The sequence below is a fragment of the Amphibalanus amphitrite genome, unplaced genomic scaffold, assembly GCF_019059575.1.
Source record: "Amphibalanus amphitrite isolate SeventyFive unplaced genomic scaffold, NRLGWU_Aamphi_draft 001170F_arrow, whole genome shotgun sequence".
Classification (NCBI taxonomy): domain Eukaryota; kingdom Metazoa; phylum Arthropoda; class Thecostraca; order Balanomorpha; family Balanidae; genus Amphibalanus; species Amphibalanus amphitrite.
Genome location: NW_024882664.1, coordinates 1 through 21,183, shown reverse-complemented (window position 1 = coordinate 21,183; position 21,183 = coordinate 1). Strand labels below are relative to the sequence as shown.

Sequence of the window (21,183 nt, the reverse complement as noted above, 5' to 3'; positions counted from 1 at the left end):
AGGAACAGAGAAGACGCAGAATTCTGCCAAGCGGCTGGGTCACGGAGCTTTCAATGCTATTGGACAACTTGGACACTGAATTCTGAAAGTAATTTAATCACTGCTTTGAACGTCGCTTACTGGCGTGAACAACAGAGCGCACTAAAAGGTCAAGATTAACAGGTAAGCTTATGAAACTTGTGTAAGTGAACTGAGGTAGTCACAAGTTCATTCTGCGATGCGTCAACTTAAATGATGTATTCTTCGAAGATAATTTGCCTTTTTAAACACACTCGTCATGTGAATTGTCAACATTCAATCAGATTAATATAAATATTCTATTTTCCAATCTATTTCGATGGAAGCCGTCAAAGTCCATCCAGATCGTTCATGACGGCTCAATTTGCACTGCAGCTGTCGAACAACTGGCAGGTCGAACAACTGGCACTGGGCCGTCAACACCGTAAAATCGGCATCAAAGGGGATTGAGAGGCCGGAGTCACTTGTGTCGGGTCCATCGCAGTCGTGGAGTCTCGCTCCGCAGTGGACCGTGTTAGGGGGGACGATACAGGGTCGCCGGTTGCAACCACGCTGGAGTGTGTTGATAACGGAAGTGGCAATGCAGAACCGGCAATGGGACACATACCAGTTCCAGATATAAGGGCCGAGAACTGTGTCATGAGTACGATTCTGCATTTTTGTGCTACCATGTGAGCAGCGATAACATTGACATATAATTAGAGAAACCTATCGTAATAATTACCGAGATCGTGTGTGGAATGTTGGATAGTTACATATATGTCCTAGTTAATGGAAGAAAATAAGCTATGTATCTGAAAAAGCACTACAACAAAATTGATTATTAAACCCAGGCACAACGACAATCCTAAATTAACACTGCTTTGGAAGCCCTTGACTATATAAAGCTGTCTGATTTCGACGAAGGCTTATCACAAAGCCGAGGTGATTAACTATTGCATCAAATAAACTGCTAACTAAAGATGATTACATCTCTCATGACTAGGCTAATCTTGCATCCGAGTGCATCAAAATCCCCAATTAGCCTCACGTTCAACACCAATGTCTGTGGTCATTAACTTCCCGAAATAAGTTTAGAAGACTGAAATAACTGGAATGGCCCGAAGTGACGTGACCTTTTGAGGACTCAGCATTTCTCGATAACACACGCACTAGGCGCGTGCGCGCACTAGTTCAATCCAGTTCGAACAGGATCTGTCTGTCTTGTCCTCACTGGCTTCCAATAGCACACAGTAAAAACCAATACGACCACGTCATCACTGATATGATTTGACATACTCGTACCACCAGACATTCTCTTCCAGTCCACATATTCCCACTGACCTTATACTCGAGTATGATGAGCGTGAGCACCTCGAGGCACACGTCCACGCCGAGCAGCTCCAGCGGAAGGTGCAGCGGGAAGTCGATCAAGGAGAAGCGCGTGTGGTCGGGCAGGGCGAACGTCAGCGGGCGGTGCAGCTCGGGAGGAAGCAGCTCGAGCTGTGGGGACAGAGGCGGCTGACGTCAGACAAAACGGTAAAAAAGGTGGACAGACAAGAAGGCGAGCTGTATATCGAGCGAGATGCGTATCCGGGCCGGTATCACGCATGGTTGGATGACCAATGCGTGCTGTAGGTAAGGATGCACATCACTGACAACACTTTTGATAGAGTGTCTACTTAGTACTTATTGAACAAATCTATAAGTGCCGTTCATTTTTACAGTCAGGGCCAAACTAAAAGGAAATGGACTAGCGATGAAGGTCACGGATTTTTATTATTATCTTATTATGGCCTATTAACAGCAAACAATAAGCATGTAATTGATGCATGTAATTGATTGCATGTAATTGACAGCAAACAATAAGCATGTAATTGATGCATGTAATTGATTGCATGTAATAGCATGTAATCGGTACATAAATGACACGACCATTCACCATCACACATTACCTGGTAATGCAATTGAAAAGATATACGTAGTTTGTTTCATATTTGAAAATTGAAAGCAAAACTAATGGACAAACATTTAATTTCAACTGTTTGTTAATAAATCAAATCAAAACGCCCTGACGAAACGTTTGGCTTCGGAAGTCCGTCATCGCCACACAGTGCGCAGCAGGGCCTATTTCGGCGTCCAGGATGCTGTCTGGTCCGGGTCAAGTTCAAGAGCAATCTTTTAGTGACACGGCAGCGCTGGCCATCAGCTGTCGCCGCCGACCGCTGCCCCTTCGGTCAGGATTGACTGCGGTCGGTTCCCAGAAACGGGCGCGAATCGGCAACCGAACGACTGCGGCGCTAGACACTAGGGTAAGGGCGGGTAAGAGTACGCGGGCGATAAGAGTACGCATCAGCTGTTTCGGTTGCTTAGCAACGCGGGTTTGTCGAGTTCATGAAGTGACATGAAGCCGCCAGTGCGTGCATGTCACCAACGGAACATGGGCGTTGAGCGGCGACGCTGTTGAGTTTAAGGCGATGAATATTATTTTCGAGCGTTATGATGTTATTATGATATGGTACAATAATTTTGATACTTGGCAGTTGAGATAAGGTACATTTCCGTGATTGTTGTGTGAAACTTGTGAGGTTATCTGGGGAAATACTGTACACTGCAATATTCTGTTTGCGAAGTTTTGCACAACGTTTCGGGGTTGTTTTGTGCGCGAATTGCATGTACGGTAAGAGGACGCACTGTTCAGGAGGGTAAGAGTACGCAGAATTATACATTAAATCGAATATACAGAAATATAGAATTATTTATCTAACGCTCAATGACGTTTGTTTTGTAGGTATATCATCAATGGAGCACTGTGATGCAGATGCGTGCCCGAAATTCTTCCAAATACGAGTTATTCTCCTTTTTGATTGTGCATTTTTTTTTAAGAAACACACGACATGATTATTTCCTGATTTATAGACTTGAAAGATTTATTTTATGTTTTTCTTTTTGGATACTAGAATTAACTTAAATGCCTTCTGAGTTTGAAGTTAAGCATTTGGACAGTGCAAGCTGCATAGGTGTGTGTTCATATGCTTGCGTACTCCACCCGCCTGGCGTGCGTACTCTTACACACCCCATATGGTAAGAGTACGCAAGTGCAACGGTTCAGAAAATGTCATTTTTAGACCACTTCCATTTACGCTGAAGGATCGTTGCCCCATGGGTTGATGGCTAATTCAATGAACTTTAATATTCCCTATTTGTGATTTCTTTCCTTCAAATATTAAACGAATGAGAGCAAGAAATCCACTAAGTGCGTACTCTTATACGACTTCACCCTAGACAGGACAAAGGTATGGGCAAGGTTCTTACAGATATGGGCATATGGGCATAGGTGACTTCGCCCAAGGTTATAGGATATTGCTATAGCTCTGTTCACACCACATATTTATTGTACCCCTAATATACCTATCGTGAACTTTGCAAACATGCAGTAATTGAAAGACATACATGTGAAATGCCGTGTCAGTAACAAACGTATAAAAAAGCAATCACTTTACACTTAATTTTACCAGAAGGCCATTTCAACAAAGCTTTGATCCCTTCAGATAACAGGTTTTCGATGACAAAGCAAAACGCATCTTTCATTTCTCAGTTGCTTTGATGTTTCAAATAATCTAGAAGCTTTGAGCCTCACCAGGTTGCCATGGCGGTCGCCGAGAGCCGTTTGACCTACCTCGACCCTGGTTTTCCCGGGGACAGGCACGGGCGCCGACAGCAGGCGCAGGATCCAGGTCTCAATCTCTCGCACGTCGTGGAGGAGGATGGCCGGCAGCGGCTCCTGACTGCGGCCCGTCAGCACCGACCACACCGACTCCCTGTGGAAAAACGCAGGTAAATACAGATATCAATTCTCAGTGGGCACACAGACACACAAGCCCTGTAGGTAAACGGATAGAGACACATCAGACTCGGACTCCATGACTCCTTTTGGGTACACAGATGCACATACCTACAGACTCTGACTCTATGACTCTGCGGAAAAGCGCAGATGGATATAGGCAACAACTTTCAGTGGGCACATAGGCACACAAGCATTAACTCCCTGTAGTAACACTGATAGACGCATACAGACTCCGACTCAATGACTTCATGTGGGTACACAGACGCACATACAGACTCTGACTCTATGACTCCCTGTGGAAAAACGCAGATGAATACAGACATTGACTTTCAGTGGGTACACAGACACACAAGCAAACGGAAAGAGACACATATGTAGGTACAAACTCCGACTCCATGACTTCATGTGGACACAGCAAAACAAACAAGCAACGAACCTTGAATTATAGACTGAGATGCAGACTCCTATAATGACTGCTAATTACTATGCACGGTCACATAAACATTAACACCAAGATGCTAAGCCACGGCACACATGCACATGTGCGGACGCTGACTCCATGACTATTGACCTCATATGAGGGCACAGGCACTCATGTTTTCACCGACTCTACATGAACGCCGTGGACCGTACGGAGTTCGGACACACAAAATCGATACTCGTATCTCGGAGTCGATACTGAGGTTTACAAGGAACACAAACACCTGACAGCCGAAACAAATCAAAAGTGAAATTCAACCGATTAGATAATCCAAGTAGTATTGTTTTTTTATCTCGACTTTCTCCTTGTTGATAGATAGCCAGACATAGGTTACATTTGCAGTCGGGCACAGCCCATCATCAGATGTATAAGATGATTATACATCTGATGTGCCCGACTGCAAATGTAACCTATGTCTTTTAATATTTGGCTATCTATCAACAAGGAGAAGGTCGAGATAAAAAGCAATACTACTTAAATATTATGCTCCTTGTATTGTATTGTATTGTATTGTATTTACATTTAAGAGCGATCCACATACAAAGTGCGTGGCGATTACTGCTCAGAATCCGTATCCGCGGTTGCTAATCTAATCATTCAAAACAGTTGCACATTCACTCACGTCAAAACTAGGACAAAACACTCTCAGGACAGCCTCATCGCTTTTACCCACCCCTATCCTATTGGTCAGCGACGATGTGCTGATTCATCGTCCACGATTGCGGCTTTAACAGCGCGGGCGAAGCGGGCGGGAGGCAGCTGCGACAGGTGAGGTGGCAGGCTGTTCAGCAGAGCTGCAGCTCGATAGCCAAACCGCCGCTTGCCCGTTTCCAGCCGTGGACGGGGAAGATGGAAGAAGTGATCTTGTCTGGATGGTCTCTCGCGGATAGCGCTATTAGCGACGAACAGGGCTGCTAGTTGCTCAGGTTCACGGCGCTGTATGACCTTGTGTGCGATGACAAGGGTGTGGAAATCGGACATACCGCGCGGGGACAACCACCCGAGTTTTGTTCGCAGGTCGGAGACATGGTCAAATTTACGGCGGCCGAAAATAACTCTAGCGGCGAAGTTAAGAATTTTTTGGAGTCGATCGAAATTTTTTTGGGACCCATTACCATAAACTGAAAGGCAGTACTGGATACGCGATACAACGAGTGCCGTCACGAGCGTTCGAATGATGCCATCTGGGAGACAGTGGCGCGCATGTGAAAGACCAATCAACAGTCCCGTACACCGGCGGCAGAGTTCAGAGACGTGTGCGTCCCATGACATAGTGCTGTCAAAAGTGACGCCAAGGTTCCCGACTTGTGCGCACGGTTGCAACGCTGCGTTGCGGAATGGTACTCTAAAGTCTGGTAATTTACGAAGATTTTGACGAGTGCCAAATACAATAAGCTGTGTTTTACTTGCGTTCACTTTGAGGGCGTTAGCGCAAAACCAGTCGTTGAGAGACGCGAGCGAGTCCTCCATGCGCGAGATGAGAACTTCGAGGTCCCGAGCTGGACCGCTAACCAATACTTGAGTGTCATCGGCATACTGAAACACTTTTGCGTCGCCCGCGTATAGCGATAAGTTGTTAGAGAAAATGGTGAAAAGAAGCGGCCCTAACGCAGAGCCCTGGAAGACACCCATGGCATTAGAAAGAGGCCTAGACAGCACTCTACGTCCGGATACATCTTTCAAAGACACGCTCTGAGTGTGTCCATGTAGATAGGCGGCGAACCAGGAAATTTCAATGCCGTGTAACATCAGTTTTTGCATCAGAAGATCGTGGTCAATCACGTCGAAACATTTACTGAGATCGAGAAGGCATAGCATTGACAAATCCCCCCTATCAGTGGCGGCCAGGATGTGTTCAGTGACAGACAGCAACGCGGTTTCCGTGGAGTGCCGGGGGCGGAAGCCGTGCTGGGAGGATGCCAGAAGGTGATTATGGGAGAGGTAGGCGTAGAGCTGCTGATGGACAATGCGTTCAACTACTTTCATGATTACAGGAACTAGGGAAATGGGTCGGAAGTTTGCGGGGTCTGAAGGGTTACCAGACTTGAACAGAGGGTGAACTATGGAATGTTTCCATGAATCGGGGATGTCAGATTGGATTAAGCAGGTATTGATAATATGCAGGATGACACCACCAATAGCGGGGAATCCGAATTTCAGCATGCGGACACACACGTTATCGGAGCCGCAGGCACTCGAGTTACGCATGCTGAAAATAATCCGCTCGAGCTCCCCCAGTGTTATCTCACGAAGTTGAAAACTGCATGCGCCGACACGGGTGAGACGCACATCCAAATCGGTGGGAGTGTTTTGGGCTCGGATCTCGTCAGCGACACGAGGACCGACAGATACAAAAAATGAATTTAAATCATCGGCAGATAGATCGGGCTGGACGTCTGGGCCGTCCTTCTTCGCGGCTACCACTGACCTGATGCACTGCCAAAAGCAATTAGAGATTAGATAATCCGGCCATGTTCATAACCCTGTTACGCTACATAAGAGATATATGAGGATGCGAGCTGTCTGATCGATTGAATGGGATGTGTACCTATGAATACTAGTTGCTCATATAGGGGAAATTGTGTCAAGGTGAGCATGTTTCGAGAAAACGTCATAAGTATAACATTAATAACACAAAACGCTTCTTGCCATCAGTCGGTGGCGATTTTTCGGTGTATGCTCACATCCATAATAAATCAACAATTGTCCATCATTATGGGGAAATCAACCGACATAGGGTATGGCATTGGACACCCAATAATTCCCATCCATCCCGTATTAGGTACGCGAACAACCGCGCCACAGTCCACACAGCATCCCCCAATTCAACATATATCCACGAACGGTTTTAGCACACTGTAAGGTTCTCATCTAACAGGCAAATCTAACTGACGGCTGAATGAACCATTCCATTCCTATTCCGGGTTTCACGGAATCGCAACAAACGGTTGCTAAGCTGAACAGTTGAACACAGCATGAAACTAAAACAGACGTTATTGGTTTCTACGAGACTGAAGTGGAACAGACGGGACCAGCAGCCGACTACTTCCAGACACTCGTGCAATTAAACTCTGCACGACAAGCGACAAGTTGAATTAGCGTAATCTATTTTAAGGCATTTGAATCAAGGCACCCTGTTGAGGTTGAGTAAATGATTGCAAAGTATTGAATAGTACCAAATTAGTTAGCTGCTAGGTCTGATTCAGGATTTCAATTAGGAAGTTCACCTCCTTACGAATCACATTGGAGGTCAATTAATGCAAGATTGAACCGGGATAAAAATAACCCCCCTCAATGCCCTTTACATGGTATGGTAAAACTGAATAATGCTGAATGTTGAACTCGTGCTGGATAAAAATGGCACTCAGCAAACTTTCATATTGGATCGATCAGTTCAGACAAAAAAAAAACGGATTCAACACCTCAAATCTGATCGGAACTCAAAGTCGCATTTGACAAGGCACTTTGATATTGGTAAAATACCTGATTCAGCCACAGCAGATAAAGTTAGACCAGAAAGAGAAAGTGAGCATATCGATCAGGAGCTATTTGTGGTACCTATAAAGTATTCTAAGGCCACATCTTCATCGTCGTCATTATGATAATGCCAGCCCTAATCATTATGAAGCACCACGAATTCGATGGCACAGAAGGAATATTTCGGCATCGATGGGATGGCGGGTGAAGAGAGTTAACGGAAAAATTTAAACAAGAAATTGTTAAAAGCTACGACGCCTCTGAACGAAAAAGACATCTACATAGACAAGTCACAGAAAAACAACACGATAACGCTCAGAAAAGCACATATTGCAACATTTTTAATTAAAGGAGTATTCGTTTGAAATAATGCTAACATTCAAGACTTCGCTAGCTTCAACGATTGAATGAATCGAATTTATCAGTTATTTCATTTATTTCATTTAATTCATCTTCTTCGTTCATTGGCCCTCATTTAAAGTTACTTCAATCAATGTTTGCAATGCGTCTATACCTTGCTTTATATTATTCTATCATGAATTTATCATTATTTTCTGTCACTTATTAATGTATAATTATGTTATTGTTAATAGCCATTGTTGTAAATCCCTCTCTATAAGCATTCAGCCAACACCCAACCACGGAATTGAATTGGTTATACTGGCATCACCTTTGCAACTTCCTAATCGAGCACCCTCGAGGCAGAAACACTGGCGATGAGGCACTCACCTCTGGTTGCCCCGCGACGCGCCGACGCGCTTCGGCGAGGCGTTCTCGTTGCAAGCATCGATCAGCTTGCGTAGGAGGTAAAGGCACTCTCTGAATGATGAGAAGAAGGGATGGTGCGAGATGATGCACAGCGAAGTCAGAGTGTGGTGCCGGCTTCTCTGTGGAGACAAAACGGTCGGTGAGTCAGCGGGTATGTCGGCCTCCATGCTCTATGTGGTGGGTGGAAGGAGATTTGTCTCGTCGATACCAGGGGGGGGGGGCAGATAAACTTCTTGTCTAAAAAGCGCCCTAGACGGAAATCATTATCCTGAAGTTACTGCACCAGTTCTCATGATATGTTCTCAATTCCAATTCTCATTATTTCAGTGAAACGAGCTTATACGAGAACGCCTCGTATGTCCAACCCTGTAGGGCTACGTTCCGGACCAGTCAAAGCAATTTGGCGCACAGCAATTTTGCGCGTGAATTGGAGGCCATAAAGAAACAACGCTGCTATTTATCACAGCTGCACCTCTGAGGGAAGATATGGGATGAAACTTGAGCACCTTCCCGAAAGGCCTTCATATATTACCTGCCCTGTCAGCCAAATGCTTACCTACCGTAAATAGTATAAGCTTATGTAAAAACGAAATCATTGATATGTAGGATATGATTTTATACATGATTTATGCTGACATTCATATGAATTTGGTCGCTTTGACGCTGGCTAAGAGCAACTCAATGTGAATAAATATCTACCAATAACAAATAGCACATATCATCTTGGACATGGAGCGCTGGCTGACCCATCATCGCCCTACAAATGCCTGATGCAAGAGGTCAGAGATGTAACAGAGATTTGAAAACTTGTGCAGCATTGTCACACACAAAAAACATCCTATTGCGCATACCCATCACCAAACCAGCACTCCATGACCCCGCCCTTAGACCCACCACTGACCCCATGACCCGCCACTGACCGGCCTACGTCGCTGCGTCCGAGGCGAGCCGAGCGTCGGCAGCTGACCGGGCCCTCCGCCGACGGTCAGGCGAGCGGCTAGCGCCGGCGGGGCGGCCGACGGGCCACCGGAAGTCTCACTGTTCCGGCGGCTGGAGCAGTCGCGGTCCGAGTCGGAGGGGGCTACAGTCGACCGGTGGTCGCTGCAACAGAGGCGTCATGTCAGTGGGAATGTCAGTCGGCAGAGGGAGGCTCGTGGGAGGGGATGGAAATGATTGGTATGGGTTTGTAAGCAGCATGAGGTGTTCCAGAGGTGATGAGTTATTGCAGACATCCTAAGGTCATCGGTCGATCGAGAGGTTAACATGAATCCAGCCTTGAGACGCGCCACAAGGGCTTTTCCCGGACCGGAAGCCGTTCCACTCAATTTCTTGTCCATTTCAGCCCATTTACGGATGAGTGTCTGGCTCAGCCTAGACCATGAATTGTGGACACGGGCGCGTCCTTAAGAGAAAACCCCAGACAAATGTCCGTCTAGCATTAGTAGATAGCTTGCAAATTACGAAAGCGTGGGCGTTATCATAAATGTGTCAGGGCTGTAGACGGTGGCGCAGCCGTATTATCATCTTATCACCGTTCATCACCTGGCTCGTGTCTCACGGAATGTCCGAGTTCTAACGCCGGCCTCATGACACGAGGCTTGCGGTAATTCAAGTGCGGTTCATAAGGCGACATTTCAGGGGAGACTATGAAGGACTTGGCGACTGCTGTGGAGGCGTGGCGGCCTAATTCTAATTACTCGGTCGCTGGCATGGGTACTGGAATATCCGTGCTAAGGGCTGCCTGGTTTAAACACCCGTCAAGTCCAGTATGCTGCCTGAGCGTAACTAGATGGGATGTTGACTTTCACCAGTGGCTGCTAAGAGACGGTAACCTTTCACGTATGAGGAAGCTTCCAGAAATTTCATCGACCCTGTCCCTTGTCAGGAGGAGCACATTCCCGCTAGTAAGATGTTGGTGAGCACCGATGTCATCATGTCGTAACAAGTGTGCACATATTCAGGGTGAGCTTACCTTTGTAACTGCTATATAAAAGGCCGATAAAGGGATTGTAGATAATGAGCAGGGCCGCGTAATGACGCAGTATTTCGGTAAATATGTCAAAGGTTAAGCGACGTTTTATTGTTAACAAGGACTGCCATTATTCAAAGGCAGTTGCGTAGATGATGCAAATGAAAGTTCGTTACAATTAGCTATATTGACTGTTGCCTTATGCAGTATGCACACAAAGCCCCAGTTGAGAGTTTCAGCCAATGGTTGTGCAAGCTGCAACGTCCTAGCATATAATGTAAATCAAAGAATGAAAGTAACCGATGCACCATAAACAGTAATGATAGGTCATGCACATTGGACAGATTCATACACACAAACATATCGCGCACATATCCCCCAGCATTTTCTACGAAATGAAAATTAGGTACATATCGTCATGCCGAAAACAAAAGACGGAGCTCCGGCAGCAAAGACGGCCGTCGCTGCGTTGCGTGCGTCTAATTGCCACACGCGGTTTATTGCCATCGATTCACCGCACCCGCTCGCCACAGGTGGCTGATCCCACTGCGTGCCATATATGCAGGACGCTCACCCGCTGTGTACACACGGTGCCCTCCGCGGCACTTTTGCACAATGTACACCCATCCCGTGACCTCATATTGATCCCCGCTGCAGCTGTTGAGCGCCGCCACCTCTCGCCGAGCGGGTTACGCGCGCGTGCATCTGCCCCGTCGCATGGATTCCGCGAGTCGGGATCAGCACGATTAATGTACGGGGCGCTGACGGAGATGTTGTTCGGTCGCCGGCCGTCGGCTGCTAGATTGATGAGGTATCTAACGACAGGGCACTGTGTACCACTGTCCCCCATGGTCCATTCGCGATTCATTGGATTGGCGATAGACTAACGATACGGTGAGCTGAGGGCGACAGACGTTACGGCGATGGCCTGGCGTCGCACTAGCAGGGTAGCAGGTGAGCGTACGTGTGCTGAAGGATGCATACAAATGTAGGCCGATGTCGGTCGTAACGATGACAGCAGTGTGCGCAAAGCGCATATCGTTATAGCGACTTGGTGGCTGGTTGTGGAGCCATACTGTAAAGTGGCTGGTAGTTTAGGGCCAGCTTATGGACCGTAAGGATTAATTAGACGTCTTTGCCATAGAGCAACTTGAAAATTGGAGCCTCGTCCCTCATGTTTTTCAGTTTTTGCACATGCTTGCATACAGCCACCTGCATCTGCAAAAGTAGGGCATGCCTATAAAAACGACAGCAAACACACCGCCCCACATTGTCTCACCTGGAGAAGGCGGAGTCGGTGCTGCGGTTGAGGCTCTGTCTCCACGAGCTGCGTTTGGTGCTGGAGCCCCTCTCGGCCCGTCTTGCCGAGCCATGTCGCTCCACCGGCCGGTAGAAGTTGATACAGACGCCGTAGCGCGTTTTCCCTGGCGGCCCGGCGGTCGGTCAGCGCCAGCCATCGATCTCAGTACAGCGTGTTTGCGGTGGGCGCAATTGGCGGCGGCCGTGCTGGCCGGCACGGGCCGCTCATGTCGTGACGTTGGGAAAGGTTAGAGTCGCCGCCGGCGCGGCGCGTATAGCCCCTCCGCTATACGGTTCGCTCGCGTGGCGCGCAGCCGCTCGGGTCAAGTGTGGCGTGTAATTTGGTCAAGTGGCACCGCGCCGCTGGTCGGCCGAATGGATTGGCTGGTTGTGGTCCGCGCACCAGCATCTATCATGATAGCCGGCACGGCGGCCGACCACGTTCGACGGGGATGTCATTTGATTTCTGCGAAGGAGCCGCGACAGAAAACTAGATAAAGGAGATAAATGGGGGTTCTGAGAGGATACGTGAAAGAGGTCATGAGGAGAATTGTAGCACGTATTTCCAGCTTTTACAGTTATTTTCAGACGTTTCTCATGACGCAAAATTAGCCCACGCACTGAACGGGGCGGTTATCCGGCGTTGAGGGTTTTTCAGCAAAGAAATGACGACGGTGCCACCAATTTGGGACAACTATTCAGGCATTCATTGTACACATGTACTTTAATCTGTAAAATGTACAGCATTTGGCCCATCTCGTTGAAAGGAATATGATGGCTCTGGTCTCTGGATTGTTTTCATAGCGACAAAATAGCAGGCGCTGTAAAAGCGAATTGAATTATGCAAAAACAAATCATGTTTACGGTTTGCGATCTTTAAGGTTAAATGATTCACCTGAGGTTGAATCTATTGAGATAACTTGATATGTATGTACCTATGTTACACTTCGTACTTCCTACATACCAACCTACTGCGAAAAGGTTGATTTAACATCAATTTCTTTTTATCATTGTCTAGGTTTTTGCTCACGATGTGCGGCGATATCTCTTGAATAGCATTGTCAGTCTCAGTCAATGCCGCAAAAGTTGACCCTTGATGACCTCTTTGACTTCGTTTCTGCCCTGGCAATAAAAACATAACCAAAATACCTTCTATAGACATTCAAACTTTTGAATATCATTTTTATCATTGGCGCATCGACGAACGCATCAACGAGCAGACCTTCCATCGTTAGGTGGTGTCCAAAACTGGACGGTTTTCGACCCTCCGCAGACAATGAATTAGGTACAATACCAAATAAAAACGCTCCCGAAATGCGCAATGTGCATGCTTGCAGTTCTAATAAAGTAGCGATTTTATCGCAGTGCTGTCCATTCCCACGACTTAAACGGCATGCATTAGTGATTCATTTATGTGGCTTTCCCCGTTCCATTCATGGGGCTGTGAGTCACCGTACCCGCCCATAACCTAGCCTAATCCCATAACAGACCACATGACGTTTGAAATAGCCAAGCAGGGCACGTCTTTTATCAATGTGGTTGACCCGATCAATGAACCCATTCACTCGCAGGAAACGACGCTGAAAATCCCCGCCAGCGATTGCGGCTAACAATATTTAGCGGGTCCGACATTCACTGACTCGTTTCATTCACGGGGCACTGATCCCTGTCAGTCGAAAACTCGCACCGCTCTGAGGTTAGCGGCTAGCGCGGTGTGAGAATTGACTGTTCCGATCACAAAAACGTCCCGTACAGCAGGGCTGCGGAGTCGGAGTCGGAGTCGGAGTCGGAGTCGGTCGGAGTCGACAGTTGTGACCGGAGTCGGAGTCGGAGTCGGAGTCGATTTTAGAAACCCGAGCCGGAGTCGGAGTTGGAGTCACCGAAAATCTGTCGACTCCGCAGCCCTGCTAGGTCTGCGGAGTCGGAGTCGGGAGTTGGAGTCGGTCGGAGTCGACAATTCTGCCCGGAGTCGGAGTCGGAGTCGGAGCTGGTTTTTGAAAGCCGGAGTCGGAGTCGGAGTCGGAGTCGCCGAAAATCTATCGACTCCGCAGCCCTGCCGTACATACAGGTGGCTCTCCCGTGTTGGAGGCGACAGCCGACATCTGTCCGCGCGACAGCGCTGCGCCGGCATGTTTGCCGTTCTCGCCGTCTGTCTGTCACGTGACGTCAGAGAACTTGACGGATGTCAGATTTGTAAGGCAATACACATCAGGGCGCGACGTTACGGTTGTGAAAGGAACGTGTTCAGAGACGAGGTGTCGACATGTATACAGCCAAAGGTCATGAGCAGAAAGCTTTGTGGAAATGAATGATCTTGCAATGGAAGGATGAGTATTTCTTATACTCGATTTCATTAGAAATTTGTAGGCATAAATGATGACACACAACATTTATTTTCGTGCGGATGACAAAAGAAATGACGCAATGTGAAAGAAGAATGAATGAATCTGAAAACGCGAAAAGTTCGGGCCACGCCTGAAATTCAAAATAACAGCGCTGTGTAAGGCACACATTTCACCCTTCATGACTTTGTTCATGCATTATTTCCGACAGCATACCCCTATACTCCAAAATCTAGCAGAGTTTGCTGTTTGTTTAATTTCCAAATAAATATAAACAAGGTGCCCACGAACAAACGTGTTCACGAACAAGTGACGCCGAATTCTCGTGAACAAACAGAGAACTGTTCGCAAACACGGTAAAGGAGGGGGGGGGGGGGCGAAAAAGACCCCTTCTCGCCGTTTCGCCCCTAATTGAGCTAGAGCCTTCTGGAAAATCGATCGCGTGCTTCGTTACGAGATACAGCGGCTGGATACCGATTTTAAGGTCCCGGGTCAACTATTGACCTCTGAGGTCAGGTTAAGTACTTCAAGGTAGAGGCTTGGTTTTCGGTAAATAATTTCATTAAAAATGGTTGCAGAGTAGGTAGTTTGGCATCATCATGTTCATCATGGTCAGGCGCGTCGAATGATGTACTTTTTGCTTGGATGATGCCAACTTTGGATGCTGACCTCAGGTCAAGGTGATATGAAGGCCACTCCGGTCACAAATTTAGTCTGATGAGGTCATGCTGCATATCATTTGGCTTGACTGGTCTATCTCGAAAGTTATTGGTGAAAAACACCGATTGCACCATGGAGCCTTAATGACGTTTTAGATGACATCATGCAGGGTCCAAAATGCAGAATAAAGCGTCGAACCTTACAAGGAATGTAAAATATCAAGATGCCATGTGTTTGAGATGGGATAAGTCATAGACCTCTGTATACAGAGGTCTATGGATAAGCACATTTTTCACATCAGAACAATCCTGCAACCGTGTATGTGACTGTTTCAGCGTTATAATGCAAATAATATCACAAATGTTGACTTGTTCATGAATGTTCATAAACTGCTCGGGAGCAGATAATTGTTGGTGAACAGATGACCTTGAGAGGAAGAATTCGTAAACTATCAAATAAATCAACAAACAAACAATGTTCACGGACTGTTTATGAGCAACGATGCAAACAACCGCATCATACTCCTGTATCCGTCTTAACTGGATTATCACCCACCAATCCCAATCGGCCCACCCTGCACTGCAGACCACAACTCTCCTCGTCCCCGATCAACTCACCTGAGTCCTTATCGGTGAGCGAGAACACAAAGCTGGCCGCCTCCCGCAGCACCGTTTTCTTGGGGCCGACCGAGACACACCCCTCCGGCTGGCAGAAACACACCACATCGGCCGGCAGCGGAAAATCAGCGTGCTCGTCCGGCGGATAGCGTCGCAGCAGTTCGGGTGTCTGCACCACTGACGTTTTGGAGGGCGAGCGAGCACCAACAATCACCAGGTAGTCGGCCAGACGAGGGCAGATGGGTTTTCTGTCGGTGGCCATGGCGGTAGCGCAGTGGCTGGGTTCACCGGCAGACTGTCGCAGTGGCGCGGCGCCGCCGTTCACGGGCTTATCGCGGCTCAGATAGCAGTGAGCTCACGGCTGAAATGTACCACATGGGATCAGAATGGGGCTGGGCAAGGCCAGGGGAGGGGAGAGGATCTGGGTCGCACGCGTTAGACCAGTCCGAGTGAGAATACTGATGTGGTCGGGGTCGCACGCAATTGGGAGCCGTCACCAGGTCAAGGTTACAGGTAGGTATATAATGGCTCGCCGTTGTCCAATAGTTGTTTATCGTCATCGTGGGCATGGCGAGGGCCCGGCAACAAGGAATCGCATAATAGTCGATAAATATGCAGCGATCTACGGTGACATTTGTGGCGCTGATTTGCTGGGCATGTCGATGATCGCCCTGCCAACAATGGCTTCTTTCGGATGCGAATGCGGCATAGCTAGCTTTGTTTTTGTTTCGATTTTTGCTCGGGTGATTATGTAAGGTGTGGTAAAAGGCACACTTTCATGGCCTGGCCCAGCTGACCATTTTCATTAACTCCAAAAAGATGTTGATGACGTGTAATGGTGCTCCCCTGGAAACCTTAGGCATGTTTAAAATCGAAAATATTTAATTTCGAGGTGCAAAGTGCTTATAAGAAAATATTGAACATGTATGAAATGTCCCGGATAGGTATAATGCACATATATAAATTAAATAGTTATATGTATGACCAACTGTATTGAAACATAAATTAATATGCTATATGTACCTGTGACCACTTGTATTGACAAATGTTCGTTTGTTGACTTGACTGATGATTTAACCACCTACAGATTGTGCAAAGCTTTCACATACGATGTCGATTATTGGGGTAAACGGTCTTGTTTCCTGTTTGCCTCATATGAATGCCAGTCATCTCCCACCAGTCAACAAGTCCATCCTTTGTTGCACACGTCACAGCAGTGAAAAAAGGAATAAGAGATGCTCGTTTTGCATGTAAAAGTTCGGATATATTCACGAATACCCGTCACACGCTATCGAAGGCCGGACAGGCTGAACGCTTGGGTAGATTTGTCAGTTTGCTGGTTTGAGTGTAACGTGAATGAAAACGTTAGGTATTCTAAATATGAAGAAGGAAACGTAAATAAGATAATAAGATAAGAGGTACTTATCTTAGCGAGATTTCCTGCAATGTTTGAGCCAATAACTTCAAAACTAGCTCCTATGCGTTTTTGCATGCAGTTATTTAAACGTAAAAAGTCTGCAATTTGTATTTGACGCTCATCTCTCGAGATCATGCAACTACTAAGCTGTCTAGCAAGTAAGCGAAGATATTGAACCTCATTCGCCAGTGATACGCACTTGAAGTCACACAATCGGACATTTGTAAACCGTATGTTCATTGCTTACCAAAACAATTAAATTCAAACGCGTATGCAATGTTGCACCTAGCTCTTCTCTGTCCTCCAACAAGCTCCTCTGTTACACCCCGACACCTCTCACCACTGGGGACCTCCGGAGGAACCTTGTGCGCTGGACCCACCTGGAGCTGATCCCTCCGGCTCACCGCGGCACCCACCTGTGCGCCAGACTGGCCCGTCGAGATCGATGACTGGACGCGTCGCGCCGACCACCGTCGGTGTCGCACTCGACCGAGCCGAGACGGTCCGGTCCCGCCGCCGCCGCCGCCGCCGCGTCGGCGCTGCGCTCGGGCGGACCGCCGAGAGGGCGGATCAATAGACCGGCCGACGGCAGAGACATCTAGGGGTGGTAGGGGAAGCTGCAATTTGCGTCGATTGGAGAGATGTCGCGCAGGAGGTGGTGAAGGACTGGTTTCGTTAAGTTCGGTGTTCGGATGGCCAAAAGCTGGGGAGGGTTAGAATCAAGGGCGTTGCCAGGATAGGTGAAATATTAGGTGGACGCTTGAATACAATTGGTGTGTCTAAATGACAATTTTCGTCAGCAAATGATGTCGGATCCATTTTTGTATCAGTTTGCCACCCCTACCCCCACCTGTTCCTAGATCCGCCCCTGCTCACCTGCCCCACTGCAGCCGGAGCGCGCAGGCCCACCGGGCGCTGGGGGGCGGGGATCCGGGCAGCGGGGGGGGGGGGGCCGATCAGAACGGGTGTCTCTGCCGACACAGACAGCCGGAACCAGTAGGAAACAGGAAGCCATGAGCGGAGGTCTGGGCGAGGAGGTCTGCTTCTTTGGCGGCCACGAGGACCACCTCACACCCGATGACAGCATGAATGCCTGCTTCACCGCCTTCGACAAAGACCGGTAAGAACGAGATTGGGGTTTGCTAGACGGTTATGAGTTCCTACCGCATATCTTCATTTTACATCTGAGTATCAGGAATATTTTCCTAAAAAAGAATCTTCCCATTTTTATCCAAATTTATTGGCATATTTCTATTGATTGATGCTGATAATACCACAGCTGTAGGTGAGTGAAAAACATTTCAAATAATTTCTTTATAACTAAGCACGTTATTACATATGTCGTGCAATTACCAATAGCTACATATACGAGTATGTGCGAATTAAGGAGGAATGCAGCCTTCATTCCCGTGACAGCGCTGTTAATTTTAGACCTATATCAATTTTACCAGTGTTATCGAAAGTATGTGAAAAGGTGGTTTGCAATCAGCTCGCTTCTTATCTTGATACGTCCTCTATTTTATCACCATCTCAGTATGCGTACCGCCGATATCACTCAACGGAGGATGCTCTCACCGACGCTGTCGAGTGGGTGACGCGCCGCGTCGACAAGGGTCACATTGTTGCCATCACGTCGGTGGACCTCAGTCGCGCCTTTGATAGTGTTGACCATGGTATTTTATTGTCCAAGTTGAGCTGGTACGGTGTTGACCCCGGGTGGTTCGCGAGTTACCTCGGTGGCCGGCGGCAGGTGGTGAGAGGCGGCTCCCTATCCCTTCCTATGTCCCATGGCGTTCCGCAGGGCTCCCTGGTCGGCCCAATCCTCTTCAGCATCTTCACAAATGACCTACCTTCCTACCTTCCTCATGGACGGCTCATTTCCTATGCAGACGATACCCAACTCCTCGATTCCGCTCTTCCCACTGACTTGCCTGTCCTTAAAAAAACAACAGGAAGACACCTTGCTCGCTGTCCAGTCCTATTACACATCCAATTCCTTGAAAATGAATCCTAGTAAGACCACCCTGCTTCTTGTGGGTACTGGCCAGAACCTCAAGAAAACCTCATCCTTTTCCCTTACCATATCCGGTCACACACTACAACCATCCCCTTTTGTGAAGATGCTGGGAGTGACGGTCGACTCAACCCTATCCTGGGAAAAACACATTTCAAATGTTGTCAAAAAGTGCAATTCCATCCTTCTATGTTTGTATAAAATTCGTCATCATCTTACCCCCGAGACCCGTAAGCTCCTTATCCAGTGCCATGTTTTCCCCCACATCCTTTACTGCCTCTCCGTCTGGGGCGGGGCCGCTCGCTGTCATTTACATAAGGTGCAGAAGGTCCTGAATTTTGGTGCTAGGGTCGTCTCCGGAGCGCGGGTTTCTGAACATATTTCACCGGTGTTGAGAGCCCTCGGCTGGCATGACATTGCTGATCTTGTCGTCCACCGTGACTGCTCCACTGTGTTCAGGGCGCTGAGTGACCCTTGCGCTCCGGAGGCGATCCGCTCCCTATTCACTCGGCGAGCCGCTGTATCGCAGCGCTCAACGCGGGCAACGTGTGCCGGTGTGCTGGAGCTGCCGGCTTACCGGCTGTCTATGTCGCGCCGGGCCTTGTCGTACCGAGCGGCCTCGTCCTGGAATCGCCTGCCGCCTGCCACCACCGGCTCTCGAACTAGAGCAGAGTTTTTACGACTTTTAAACTCGACATGTGACTAGCGTTTTGGTATTTTAGTACAATGTATATGCGTGTGTGTGCTTGTGTTTTATATGTTTTTACTATTGTCATTGACTAGAAGCTGACACTAATCCATCATTGGAATGCTTCGCTAATACAATATACATATACATTTACGGTAGAATCTTCTGCGCGGTGTGGGTTCAGGCTTCGGGGTACCTAAATACGGTTTTGATTTTTTTAAAGAAGGCTTATATGATATTCAGTCAAAAGAAAAAGTGATTTGATTTGGTAAGCATCTTCATAAGAATATATGACTTCTTACGACGTGAAATGAATATTAAAATATTTTATTTGGTAGCGATGCCTATCCAAAAATCAGGCTTCAGACGCTGCTGGTGTAATTTTAAAAGCTCACTTATTGGAGAAAATTTTAAATAAAATAAGCCCAACAAAGCAAATTTTGCAATTAGGGGTTGATTCTTCGTGTCCTATCTGTGTAATTCTAGGCAAATGATTTCTGATAACAAAAACAGCTCTTGCCTATTTTGCATCCTTTTCTAAGCCAGGGAGACGACAGAATTATGTCAGTCAGTTTTCGATGCTGTCCGATGGTCAAATGTTTCAAAGTATGTATGTAGATCCGCCAGTGCTAATGAGTTATCATGAGTTGCATGACTGTTTGATATCTGTTTAGTCACACCTATCGAAACATTGCCTCATTTAGTCAAGCTGCAAACGTCTGACAACCACGCAGTCATGGTATATGCTTACCTGTCTGAACCCTAATCTGCAGGGATGACCGGATGAGTGTCGTTGAGTTCGGAGGGTTGTGTCGAGCCCTCTTCAGAAACGACGTCGGCAAGCCCTACCATCTGGACGCCAGAAAGCTGGCCGAAATGTTCAGCGTCTTCGACAAAAACGAGGTAGGTCTCAATGGGTGGCTCTGGCAGGCATTGAGATAATAGCCGTTTCACGACGGCCATCTGGTACACACTTGGTGCACATCTGGTGCAGATTAGGTGCAGATTTGGTCAAATTAGGCGCACTCGCCGGATAGCCCGTCGTGAAAACGGCTAATACAACTTAGCTAGGCTTTCAGCTCGCTTTAAGCTGCAAATGAAAACCCTCATAGCTGTCTTGCTAGCATTGAATTCGCATATACGAGTACCTACGTAGGAACGTAGGCATTGCATCGTAAACATAGCAATGCTGATTAAAAATTGTTTGACTTTATTTCGATTTCCGAAAACAAATGCACGTCAGTTTAGAGAAGTTCTGTACCTAATATACCCTATTTTTTCATTCAGTTTTACGCCTTTGCTGGAAATGAAATCCTCTATAAATACAAATCAAAAACAATAAATTTAAACTCACGAGACGTGGCCATTTCGTCAACAGTTCGAAGACTGAGTTTCCTCTGTTTATTAGCTGGAAGATTTCTCTCTTCCCCCCTCTCTCTCTCTCTCTCTCTCTCTCTCTCTCTCTCTCTCTCTCCTCTCTCTCTCTCTCTCTCTCTCTTCTCTCTCTCTCTCTCTCTCTCTCTCTCTCTCTCTCTCTCTCTCTCTCTCTCTATCTCTCCCTCTCTCTCTCTCTGTCTCTCTCTCTGTCTCTCTCTGTCTCTCTCTGT

At 47.4% G+C, this 21,183-nt stretch overlaps 1 protein-coding gene across 1 annotated transcript in view; it reads right to left on the bottom strand.

Annotated features, from left to right (window-relative positions):
* Positions 1–15,808, bottom strand: part of LOC122370809 (MAP kinase-activating death domain protein-like) — a 46,121-nt gene extending 30,313 nt beyond the window's left edge. The window contains exons 1-6 of the mRNA XM_043346733.1: positions 15,458–15,808; positions 11,819–11,963; positions 9,491–9,671; positions 8,532–8,689; positions 3,677–3,818; positions 1,342–1,500 (exon numbers count right to left, since the gene is read on the bottom strand). Of these exons, the coding sequence (XP_043202668.1) occupies positions 1,342–1,500; positions 3,677–3,818; positions 8,532–8,689; positions 9,491–9,671; positions 11,819–11,963; positions 15,458–15,719 (1,047 nt within the window). The 5' untranslated portion in view covers positions 15,720–15,808. The remainder of the gene's footprint in view (positions 1–1,341; positions 1,501–3,676; positions 3,819–8,531; positions 8,690–9,490; positions 9,672–11,818; positions 11,964–15,457) is intronic.
* Positions 15,809–21,183: the final 5,375 nt, after the last annotated feature.